This window comes from Pelophylax lessonae, assembly GCF_965119305.1.
Source record: "Pelophylax lessonae genome assembly, chromosome: 9".
NCBI classification, from domain to species: Eukaryota; Metazoa; Chordata; class Amphibia; order Anura; family Ranidae; genus Pelophylax; species Pelophylax lessonae.
The window spans coordinates 123,835,525-123,848,850 of NC_138776.1; the positions used below are offsets into that span (position 1 = coordinate 123,835,525).

The window sequence follows — 13,326 nt, forward strand, 5'->3', positions numbered from 1 at the left end:
AAAACCTTCTGCCTTTAAAACCACTTTAACGGTCCTGTAATCTACTTTTTATTAAATGTATTCATCTTGTGTTTTTTGCCTCTGAACATACTCAGAGCTCCCAATCATCATCTACCCCCCCCCCCCCCCCCCCCCAATCCGCTGTTTGGAACGAGCACCTTAGTTGCGAGAATGCGCACTTCTCTATGCACACTACAAATCTTAACAGGTCCCTAGTTCATCTTGGAATTTGAAGAAGGCCGAGAGCAATAGAAAGTGCTTTTTGAGTCCATATCTGAATAGAATACATACCTTTTACCAGGGATGCACCGAAATGAAATTCTTGGCCAAAGAATAATGAAATGCTTGGCCGAAGGCCGAATACCGAACGCGGTGTTTCGCATTTTTTCCATTTATTTTGCCAATTTTTAGGGGGCACGCTGATGGGCACATTTTATGTTAGGGGGCACGCTGATGGGCACATTTTATGTTAGGGGGCACGCTGATGGGCAAAACAAAACATTTAAATCAGCGTTGCTCTTAACAAAATATGCCCATTAGCATGCCCCTTAACATAAAATATGCCCATCAGAGTGCCCCTTAACATAAAATATGTTCATCAGCATGTCCCTTAGCATAAAATAAGGGGCATGCTGATGGCCACATTTTATGTCAAGGGAGCACTCTGTTGGGCACATTTTTTTTTTTTTTTTTAAGGGGCACTTTATAGGGCACTCTAATGAGCATGGCAAGTGGCAACATATGGCAAAATATGCCAGTCTGCACACTAATGCTTGTGCAGCTACCGTATTCTCCCCCAAATGTGCTCCACATACCTGAACTGCAGCCAGGTCGGAGCCAAAAGCCGCGAACAGGGGGGCGGGGCGTGCACATAGTGTCACGCTCGCTGGACCTAGTGTGAAGGAGGCGCAGTCAGGAGCAGGGGGCGGGACGCGCGCGTGACGTCACACCCCCTACTCGCGGCCGGACAGGACACCGGCGGCGTGTGAGCAGGGAGCCACAATGAGGAAGGGGACTGAAGGACTCCTAGGTAGCTCGGCACAAATTTATTCGCCCTTTTTACTTATTCGGCCGAACACCGAAAGTGCTATTTTTTCTATTTTCGGCCAGATTTACTGCTACAGGACGGCCATTCTGTGCAGAAACACACACAATATATACACACACAGTATCTCACAAAAGTGAGTACACCCATCACATTTTAGTAAATTATATCTTTCCATGTGACAACACTGAGGAAATTACACTTTGCTACAATGTAAAGTAGTGAGTGTACAGCTTGTATAACAGTATAATTTGTTGTCCCCTCAAAATAACCCAAAACACAGCCATTAATGTCAAAACCACTGGCAACAATGGTGAGTACACCCCTAAGTGAAAATGTCCAAATTGGGCTTAATTAGCCATTTTCCCTCCCCGGTGTCATGTGATTCAGTGTTACAAGGTCTCAGGTTTGAATGGGGAGCAGGTGTGTTCAATTTGGTGTTATTGCTCTCACACTGGTCACTGGAAGTTCAACATGGTACCTCATGGAAAAGAAAAAAGAAAAAAGAAGAAAAAAGAAGAAAAAAGAAAAAAGAAAAAAGAAAAAAGAAGAAAAGAAGAAAAGAAGAAAAGAAGAAAAGAAGAAAAGAAGAAAAGAAAGAAAAAAAAAGAAAAAAGAAAAAAAAAGAAAAAAGAAGAAAAAGAAGAAAAAGAGAAAAAGAGAAAAAGAAAAAGAGAAAAAGAATTGTTGCTCTACTGAAAGATGGCCTAAGCTATAAGATGCTACCACCATTGCTGCAGAGGTTGAAGGGGTCAGTCTGTCAGTACTCAGACCATACACCACATCAAATTAAGTCTGCAAGGCTGTCATTCCAGAAGGAAGCCTCTTCCAAAGATGATGCACAAGAAGGCTCACAATCAGTTTGCTTTAGACAGACTAAGGACATGGATAAATGGAACCATGTCCTGTGGTCTGATGAGACCAAGATAAAAATATTTGGTTCAGATGTTAATCGTGTGTGGCGGCTACCAGGGGAGGAGTACAAAGACAAGTGGGTCTTTCCTACAGTCAAGCATGGCGGTGGGAGTGTTAAGGTCTGGGGCTGCATGAGTGCTGTTGGCACTGGGGAGCTACAGTTCATTGGGGGGGGGGGGGGGGGGAACCATGAATGCCAACATGTACTGTGACATACTGAAGCAGAGCATGATCCCCTCCCTTCTGAGACTGGATCGCAGGGCAGAATTCCAACATGATAACAACCCCAAACACACCTTCATGATGACCACTGCCTTGCTTAAGAAGTCGAGGGTCAGCAATGTCTTTTGGGTTTATTTCCAGATCTGGAGGTCAATAAAAGCTCATTGATATTTCTGTATGATACCTTGTTTAGTGCCCGGAAGCCGTTAGCGCATAGCTGGATGCAATCCTCACCCCGTACACTAGCCGCCTGGATTGCCGAGGTGAATGCCACTCTGCCATATAAGAAACTTATCTATGTTAATAGGGGTTGCCCTGCTAAATATCACAAGATTTGGGATAAGTGGCTGCAGTCGTCTCTGACATGCTCCACCTAATGATGTTCTCTCTTTGCTATGTGCTGCTTGGGGACCAGTAGTGGTTTTTACTATACACTTGTTGAATGTGGCGCTGTGTATTTTATGGTTTCGTGTATCTTACAGTGTTGGACTGGAATCACTTGGACCGTAGGGGGACCCTTCTTCTCTGTTTTTTGTTTTGGGGGGGTGGGGCGAGGGTAAGCCGGTTCACACTGCCGCGACCACTAAAGTTGCCTCATAAGGGGCGACTTCTAGCGACTTGTGAATTATTTTACGCGAGACGACTTTGTATTTGGCCAATCAAAATATGATGTGTTGTGACTAGGCTTGTGACGGTATCAGATTTTCATGCTGCGATTAATTGATTAGGGTTTGGTCACGGTATACGATATTATCACGGTATTCAATTATTAAATTTAAATCATTAAATTTCTACCTCACTTGAATTTCATTGCTGAATTTAGGGACTTTGGTTCACTTTTGCACATTATTATATAGTCAGTCAGTACAGACTCTGTGAACCAGGCCTAAAATAAGCCATGAAGCAGTGTCTGGCCTACCTGGGGATGACTGGTTCTCGGCTCCGATCCGATGGCCTGGTCATTAAGGGGGCAAATCCTTGCGGTCAAGAAGTGGTTAAACCTGAAGGAGGACTGGTGTTATTTATAAATTACTTTACTATTGCTTTAGGCCTGGTTCACATGTATGCGGGTTGGCGGTTCACATGCATGCGGGTTGGCAGCCCACATTTGCACAGGCATAGCAGCCCATTGATTTGAATGGGCTGCTATGCCCTCATTTTCCACAGAAAAAAGGTGCATGCAGCATTTTTTTAAAATTCAGTGGCCTTGAAATCCATCCTGTTTTTGCACAATGCGAATAACCTGCAGTTCCTGCTCTGGCAAGCTTTCTGCGTTTTTTATATACGTGGGCCCAGCATTTAAAAACAGTTTGCGTGTGCAGCAACTGCAGGTAAGTCGCATGGTGCAAAAGCAGGATGGATTTCATGGCCACTGCATTTTTTTTTTTTTTTTTTTTTTAATTCTGCATACACCTTTTTTCAGCCGAAAACGCAGGCATAGCAGCTCAAGCCCATTCAAATCAATGGGCTGTTATGCCTGTGCAAATGTGGGCCCCCAACCCGCATACATGTGAACCAGGCCTAAAGCAATAGTAAAGTCATTTATAGATAAAAACACCGGTCCTCCTGCAGGTTTAACCACTTCTGGACCGCAAGGATTTGCCCCCTTAATGACGAGGCCATCGGATCAAAGCGCCAGGACCAGTCATCACCAGGTAGGCCAGACACTGCTTGATGGCTATATAATAATGTAATGTGGGCTGGTGTGTGTGTTATATATATATATATATATATATATATATATATATATATATATATATATATATATATATATATATATATATATATATAATGCTGCTATGCCCATGTATGTTTGTGTGTTTATCTATCTATCTCAATTCTATCTATCCGCAGAAACTTGCTTGTATTAGGCAGATTGTCTGTGTCTGAGCCCTGGAAGAAGCATGTGGGTGTATGCTGGGAGCCATCTGATTGGTTACAGGGAGGAGCTAAGCTCTCTCACTCTAGGATCATATTACCAGAGCTGTTTCTATTGAGTGAGTGAACTGTTGAGTGAGTGAACTGTTGAGTGAGTGAACTGTTGAGTGAGTGAACTGTTGAGTGAGTGAACTGTTGAGTGAGTGAACTGTTGAGTGAGTGAACTGTTGAGTGAGTGAATGAGTCATCCAGCTCACTGAAATGTATCAATTCAAAAGGCAGACTTGAGGAGAAGATAAACACGGTATTTTAAAAATGCCACAACAACAATACCGTGGGTATGCAATACATCGAATTACCGAAAACCGGCATATCTCTAGTTGTGACCTGATTTCCCTTTCCTTTTTGCTGGCATTTATCGGGCATTTTTTGGGAGTCTTTGGAGAGGCACGTCTTTAGTGTCTGGGGGGGGGGGGGGGGGTCTAAAAAGTGTACCTGTGAAGTTTCATCTCTGTAGCATGTCCAGAACCAGAAACAAAAAAAAAAAAAAAAAGGAGCATTTTTCTTATAATTTTTATGAGCACATGAATATGGCTTCTCTCCACCTGGGCGTTTTTCTTGCAGGCATTTATCGGCCATTTTTGGAGGCAGGCATGACTTTTGGATTAGTGTCTGGGGGTCTAAAAAGTGTACCTGTGAAGTTTCAGCTCTGTAGCATGTCCAGAGCCCACACTGCTGTATTAATTATAAGAAAAATGCTTTTTTTTTTCTGGTTCTGGACATGCTACAGAGCTGAAACTTCACAGGGACACTTTTTGGACCCCCCCAGGCACCAAATCCAAAAAAAGTCATGCCTGCCTCCAAAAATGCCCGATAAATGCCTGCAAGAAAAAATGGCCAGGTGGAGAGAAGACATATTCATGTTTTAATAAAAATTATAAGAAAAATGCTTTTCTTGTTCAGGACCATTTTTATGGAAAGTCGGATCACAAGTCGCTTCAATTAAGATAAGGAGGTGACTCCCATTGCAATATATGGGACAAGTCGGATCAAAAGTCGCCTCAAAGTAGTACAGGACCCTTTTCTGAAGTCGGAGCGACTTCAGTAGTGCCAATTAAGACGGCACTGATTGATTAACATTGCTTTTGTTATGTCAAGCGACCTGGGGCGACACAAGTCACCTCACAAGTCGCGCTAGTGTGAATGGGCTCTAAAGGTAATGGACTGGCCAAGCATGTCTCCAGACAAACCCTATTAAGCATCTGTGGGGCCTCCTCAAACGGAAGGGTGAGGAGCACAAGGCCTCTAACATCCACCAGCTCCAGTGGCAACCTGTGAAGCTCTGGTGAACTCCATGGCCAAGAAGGTTAAGGCAGTGCTGGAAAATAATGGTAACCACACAAAATATTGACACTTTGGCCCAAAGTGGACATTTTCACTTAGGGGTGTACTGACTTTTGTTGCCAGCGGTTTAGACATTAATGGCTGTGTGTTGAGTTATTTTGAGGGGACAGCAACTTTACACTGTTATACAAGCTGTACACTCACTAATTTACATTGTAGCAAAGTGTCATTTCTTCAGTGTTGTCACATGAAAAGTTAATAAAATATTTTCAAAAATGTGAGGAGTGTACTCACTTTTGTCAGATACTGTATAGATGCGATTCTACAATTCCACTTGGAGAGGGGGGGTGCATGCTGGCCAATGGATGACTGCCAGCAGGGGAAAAAAATCCAGCACATCCCATAGTAATAAAACACCACACTGATGCCAAACACTGGTTAGGCACACAGTTAGCCCTTTTATCTTCCTAGATGTTAACCCCTTCCGAGCCAGTGTCATTAGTACACAGTGACTGCATTTTTTCAGCACTGATCACTGTATTAGAGTCACTGGTTTCCACAATGTGTCAGATTGTCCGCTGCAATATCACAGAACCACTACAAGTTTGATCGCTTCCATTACTAGATTAAATAAAAATATACATAGACTATAATATATATTTAGTCTAGTCTATGTATATTTTTATTTAAACTGAAGCAAATAGTTCAAAGATAAAAAAAAAAAAAAAAAGTAAAATTTGCGATCTCGATTCACCCCCCCCCCCCCCCTCTCAATCCCTGATACAGATAGAGCAGAGCTGTTATATGCTCACTGCCATGAAAAAAGAAAAAAATCCTACAGCAAATGTTTAATCAACATTGCCAAGGCTGTGAGATAACTAGAAATACAATGTTTTACAATGTATCATTTCGTTTTTTTAGATCAAAGGAATGAACTTCCATCTGTAAGGCTCCATTTACACCTGAGCGTATCAGATAATCTGCACGTGTGTATGGGGCATAAGGCTACATTCACATGTCAGCGTAGCAATCGCAGGCAGAATCACCGCAATTCTGCCTGCGATCCGGAAATCATTGCAAATCGCGGGATGCCTGTGCGTTGCCCGTGATTTGCAATAGCACCCCAAACGATATGTGATTTTGCTGCAATTTCCGCCTGCCGAATCGCGGTAACATCGCGCAAAAAAAAAAAACCGCGGGACGCATGACGCCCAAAAAAGGTACAAGAGCTTCTTTTGGGGCGTCATGTGTCACACAATTTTTTTTTGCACGATGTTACCATGTTTAAGCAGGTGGAAATCGCGGCAACATCACACAGCGTTTGGGGTGCTATTGCAAATCACGGGCAACGCCAAGGCGTCCCGCGATTTGCAATGATTTCCGGATCGCGGGCAGAATCGCGGTGATTCTGCCCATGATCGCTATGCTGGCATGTGAACGTAGCCTTAAAGACCCAGTCTTTGTCTGACACATGTTGCTTACAAGTTAAAAATCAGTGTTTTTTGCTAGAAAATAACTCAGAACCCCCCAAACATTATATAGATATATTTTTTATAGCAGAGACCCTACAGAAAAAAAAATACACACATATATAAATCGGCCCCAACCATAACATAATTTTAAAAATCAATAATTTTATAAAATCTTTTAAACGTATTTTGATCGAATAAATTGATTAATTTTAGGATGTTGAGTAATAAATATGTATATAATTATAATTTATGTGTTTATATATACTGGGTAATTTTAAGGAATTTTTAATAAATTGTTTTATTTCCTTAGTGCAAACAGCATTCCATCCATAGTATAAATTAATCTATTGCAATTTGGAGAATTGGATCATAGACATAGTTTGCAATCATTTGCTGTAAGGATTAGTGGTTTTGCACACCGTAACAGCCAAAATAGTGTTTAACTTGTCTAGAGGAATAATTACTGAATTTGTTCCCGGAAGGCACCCGTACGTAGGTGCAGAACCTAACAGTCTATCTGTAGAGTGGGCGGTTCAGGAGCCGGTGGACGGTGATTGGTTGCTGTGAGCGTATCAGCCTCTATTTACATTGTGAGGAAAATTACGGTCACATGATCCCCCGATGACGTCAGCGCGGCTGACGAAACGTGCGTCGGGGGCGTGAGACCGTAGAGTTCCGGTGAGGCGTGGAGCGCGAGCGGCGTCTCATCCACCAGACCAGCTGTATACTTTGTACTACAGGCGCATTAACACCGCTATGATGTAAGTGCAATTTATCTTTTAATAAATCCAGTATCAAACGGTATTATACTATTGGAGTTTCCTTTATCTTTCTTTGCACCCTAAATGTCCGGAGATCCGGAACCTTGTCAAAGCATTTGGGCAAAGTCCTTTGAGGTGATAACAGCGATGTGGATAACCTTGAGCCAGTGTGGAGTGATATGCCGTGTTTGACCCCCTGTAATTAAGGGGTCATCGCATTCTGGTAAGGAGTATATTATCGGACCACTGGGTGGAGGTGTTTTGTGGTGGAGGTTACCATCAAATCCAAGACTGCTGGAGATTAGAATTGCACAGTTTGCACAGAGCACTTTAAAGGACTTTTTAGCCTAATGAATGCCAATATTTATTTATTTATTATATATCACTGTATTTGCATATTTATAGATTGTGATTCATCACCTCTACACTAATGCACCAATAGCACGTTTTTACGTTCAGATTGCAGCTCGCAGTGTGGAAGCAATTCCCGGAAGTTATTTATAAATTCATAATTTAACACACAAATATATTTAGAAGTCTCTGGTGTCAAATATATCCTTTGCGCAGGTCTTCTTGGTTAGCACCAAATTTTTTTCGTCAATTTGGACATTTGCACGTAGGGGTGTACTCACTTTTGTTGCCAGCGGTTTAGACATTAATGGCTGTGTGTTGAGCTATTTTGAGGGGACAGCAAATTTACATTGTTATACAAGCTGTACACTCACTACTTTACATTGTAGCAAAGTATCATTTCTTCAATGTTGTCACATGAAAAGATATAAATTATTTTACCAAAAATATGTAGCAGAATACATATTGGCCTAAATTGAAGAAATTACATTTTTTTACATTGTCTCTTTTTTTGGATAGGTTTAGAAAAGAAAAAATATTTTGTTTGCAAAATTATCAGGTTTTTTTTGTTTATATAATAAAAAATGCAGTGGTTAAATACCACCAAAAGAAAGCTCTATTTGTGGGGAAAATATATACCGTATTTTCAGGCATATAAGACGACCCCCCTATTACATGATCTACCGGTAAAACTTATACTTAGGTTACCTTGGAGATATTATACTCCGCATATAAGACAACCTCCCATTTTTGGGGGATTTCTTTGAGGTTCAAAAGTAGTCTTATACGCCAGAAAATACAGTATATGAAATTTCATTTATATACAGCGCTGCATGACCATGCAATTATCAGTTAAAGTAATGCAATGGCCTGGTCATGAAGGGGGGCCAAAATCTTCCAGAGGTCAATCCAATGTTTAGTGCCACTTAAGAGTCGGTTCACACTAGCGCGACTTGTCAGCCTGACAAGTCGCACTCCCTCCATTGACCGCTACAGGACCCGTTCTAATAGGAGCGACACAAGAAAAAGGGTCCTGTACTACTACTACGGGGCGACCTCGGAGCGACTTGCATAGACTTCCATTATGTATAGTCCATGCAAGTCGCTCCGAAGTCGTGGTGCATGGTAATGCACAAGTCGCCCCCGAAGTAGTAAGGAGTCGTGTCACCCCAGTGTGAACCGGCTCCAAGCATAAAACCTAGTTCACAATACAAGATTGTTCACGTATAAAAATAAATATCAAATGAAAGCCCAATATCAGCAATATCCTGTACTTTACACAGAGCTCAGTACATGGCTCCTTCCCAACATAAAATACGCAGCCTAAACAGCAGCGATAACATTGATTAAAAAAAAAAAAAAAAAAAAAAAAAAAAAGAACGATAACCTCAGGACAAGTCAGGTGAAGAGCGCTTCTCAGCCAGCACAACACTTATTTATGACAGCCTCAGGAGGTGCTCATTTCAATGACACTCATCAAAACAGAGGAACACGCACTGACATTTTATCCTATGGTGAAGGATTTGTATAGTCAATTTTCTTACATTTTTTAGGTGCAGTCGAGAAGGAGCGGAGCCCCTGTCTAGTCTGTATTACTCTCCCTCCTCCATTTGTCCTGTTACCCATTGTCACCTTGACTGCAGGTGATGGGAAATCAATATTTTAGAGGTGTGACCAGAACAAGGGGTGAGGATAAGCCCCCGTTCACACTGAGGGCAGGTTTGAAATCGTGCGAGTTCTTTCAAACCAGCATGTCTGTGCGAGTTCAGGGACGATTTGAGAGACCTCTGTGCGGGTTCCTGCACAGATTTCTTTTGAAATCAGCCAGATGTCACCAAAGTAGCGCAGAAACTACTTTTTTGGATTGGTGCAGCATCGCAAAGTCAATGTCACAATGATTCGGATGGTGCCGTTGCGGGCAACAGGCTCTGATTTAACATGTCAAATCGGCACAATGTGAACGAGGGCTAAAGCCCCGTACACACGCGTCGAAAATTGGCAGGGAATTTTCGTCCAACGTCCGATCTGCCAATTTTCAGCTTGTTAGTATGATGCTACTGACAACCGACTCCGACTTTTGATGAAAAAAATCTGGTGTGCAGGCTATAAAATTTTTGTTGGCCGTCAAAACACGGCCGATTTTCGTGCAGTCAGTACAGATTTCGACAGGGAAAAATCTTATGAGCAAGACTGGGCATGCTCAAAGAAGAAAGAACACAAAGAAAGCAAACCAACACATGACATCACTTCTAAAGTAGATTTTTGTTGGCCGAGAAAATTCGTGTGCAGTCTAGAGCACATTCCAACCAACAAAACACCACTCTGGACAAAAGACGGACGATCGGTCGGCCGATAATCGTTGCGTGTGTACGAGGCTTTACTCTCAGTTCTACAGATTCTCACCCTCAGCTGTCTCTCTAAAAAACACAAAGTGAAGGGGAATACCCCCAAATGTACACACTACACAGGCAGCAAAATTAAGGGTAGGTTCCCTTTTTGGAGCAGGTTACACTTTATACACATATTTAGGGTGTAACAATTTCCCCCCTCCCTGTGACAACAGATGAGAGCTCCTCTCCCCCCCCACACGCTGTCACATTTGGACAACAAAACCCACACAGCCACGTCATTCATAGGAAGCTGTAAATGAATAAACTACAAGTCCCATCTTCCACTGCGGCAAACGTCTTGTATTTCTTAGAACAGAACCAGAAAGTCCATACAGCGGTACAAGCAGTGCGTGCAGAAGCCTGGCATTGCACCTGTGATCCACTGGTCGCTGGTGCAATGCTCTGCAGGCTCCTGTGAAAATAAAAAATATGATGCATGCACTTGCACAAAAGGTGAACTTAGCCTCCAACTACAGGGGTTTAAACCCATCCTTACCTATCCAAAACATGTACAATACAATTATCAGTCCTACAAATAAAACGTGTAGATGTGTCAGGACAAAGCCATCCATACAAACGTTATTAAAGTCATACACAGCCAATGTTTATGTCCTGTTTACTTTATTCCATAGAGTAACAACTCAGGGATTATCTACAAGAAAGGTATGCTCTACGGCAGCCATGGCTCATTTACAGCAACGTACTGACCCAGCCTGTGTGAGCTAGAAGACTACATACACCTGGCTAGGTGGATCAAGCCTTCGTTTATCTTACCAACTGGCACACACAAACAGGTGACTGGGTGGCACGCACGAGTGCGCAAACACCAACCGTCCAGGTGTGTGTGCCTGTTGGTTAGGTGAGCACAGGTTTGACCCAGCCAGCCAAGGGAGGGCACACGCACCCTCATCTGGCTGCCCGGACACACACACCTGAGCTCACCTGAACAAATGGCACACATCTGGCTGGGTCAAGCCTGTGCTCACCTGACCAACTGGCGCACACACCTGGATGGTTAGCACACACACCTGCCCAGGTGCCACAAGCCTGCCCTCACCTGAACAATTGGCACACCCATCTGGCCAGGTGGCATGTGCTCACACACCTGGATGGGTGGGACGCGCACACACACCTGGATGGATGGCATTCAACTAACTAGCGTGCACACACACCTAGTCAAGCGGCACAAACCCGCGCTCATCTTTACAACTGGTACACACACCTGAATGGGTGGCACGTGCGCACTCACACCCCTGGGATGGGTGGCACTCACCTGACCAACTGGCACGCACACATACCTGGTCAGGTAAGCACACACGCACACACCTAGGATGGGTGGCATAAGCCTGCGCTCACCTGAACTGGTGCACACACCTGGATGGATGGCACTCACATGCCCAATTGTCGTGCACGCACACACCTAATCAGGTGGCACAAGTAAGCCCTCACCTAACCAACTGGCACACACACCTGGCCGGGTGGCGCGCGCGCACACACATCTGGCCGGGTGGCGCGCGCGCACACACACACACCTGGCCGGGTGGCACTCACCTGACCAACTGGCGCACACACCTGCGCTCACCTGAATAACTGTCACACACACCTGGACAGGTTTCACTCATGCGCATGCATGCAAACACACACCTGGACGGGTGGCACAAACCTGCGCTCACCTGAATAACTGTCACACACACCTGGACAGGTGTCACTCATGTGCGTGCATGCAAACACACACCTGGACGGGTGGCACAAACCTGCGCTCACCTGAATAACTGTCACACAGACAGGTTTCACTCATGCGCATGCAAACACACACCTGGACAGGTGGCACAAACCTGCGGTCACCTGACCCAAGTGGCACACACCTGGCTGACCCCCCACCTCACACACAGGAGAACACCTATTAGAAGGATGATGCTGAGCTCAGCAATACCCACCAACTTTATCCTTGCCATACATATGGCCAGCCACCTGATGCGAGAGGGGGACGCAGCCATTGAGTAACTTGTCGTTCCTGTGCAGTTCCTTGTCCCCAGGGGGGCGCTGTCGGTGGTCCGGGGGCTCGGCACCCCTGTGCTGGTGTTGGGTTGCCATCCTACAGCAGAGAGGAGATGAAATTGTGTGCGCCCAGGTAAGAGCAGCGTCACATGCCTCACCATCCGCTGCCCTTCCTCCTCATTCCCAGCATGCCGACACTCGCTGCCCCTTCCCCCGGCTCACACACACGCGGCCACCGAGAGCACGACTGGGCGCAGCTGACAGCCTCTGAGCCTCCTGCGTCACCGCGTTACTTTTCTGGCAGCCCGGGCCCGCCCACTTCTCGCCTGCTGACGTCACGAGAGCGCTTTCGCACACTGTAGACGAGCCTCTCTCCCCGTTCAGAGAGCTCCAATGGGGGGGCGTGGTATCGGACGGCACGTCGCTGAGCGGGCGTGTCCGCCATGCAAATCACAGCAATGGGCTTGGTGGTGTTTGCTGAGGCGGTGTCAGTGCTGTGTGTGTGTGCTGTGTGTGAGGGTGGGGAGGGTGAGCTGTGTCAGTTACCAGTCTACTACTCAGGTGTGTGAATGTAGTGCTCTCCACACTGGATACAGGAGGGAGATAATTATATGACTGTGACACACTCACCTCTGGCCTGCAAAATCACACCTCATCCTGTGTATGAGGGCCCTGGGCCACCGACGTGCCTGGAAGAATTCAAACATACTTGGAGCTTGATGTGAGGGCACACACAGCGGAGCCCTCCACCACCATACCTTGACTACAGGGGCGAACTGACCATACGGGCATTTAGGGCACTGCCCGGGAGCCCTGGGCCAGTAGGGGGCCCCATGACGCTCGCCATCTTACTATATTCAGGGAAGCTGTCAGCATGGTAGTGAAGCTGAGTATAACACGGATGGACTATTTGGTGTGAGCTGGAGCAGGCACGGGCAGAGGAACACACA

General features: G+C 45.0%; 1 protein-coding gene across 2 annotated transcripts in view; it reads right to left on the reverse strand.

The window, feature by feature from the left end:
• IPMK (inositol polyphosphate multikinase) overlaps positions 1–12,649 on the reverse strand; it is a 326,827-nt gene extending 314,178 nt beyond the window's left edge. For both annotated transcript variants that reach the window (XM_082269139.1, XM_082269138.1), the window contains exon 1: positions 12,316–12,649. In XM_082269139.1, the coding sequence (XP_082125265.1) occupies positions 12,316–12,472 (157 nt within the window). In that variant the 5' untranslated portion in view covers positions 12,473–12,649. The remainder of the gene's footprint in view (positions 1–12,315) is intronic.
• Between the last annotated feature and the right edge of the window lie 677 nt (positions 12,650–13,326).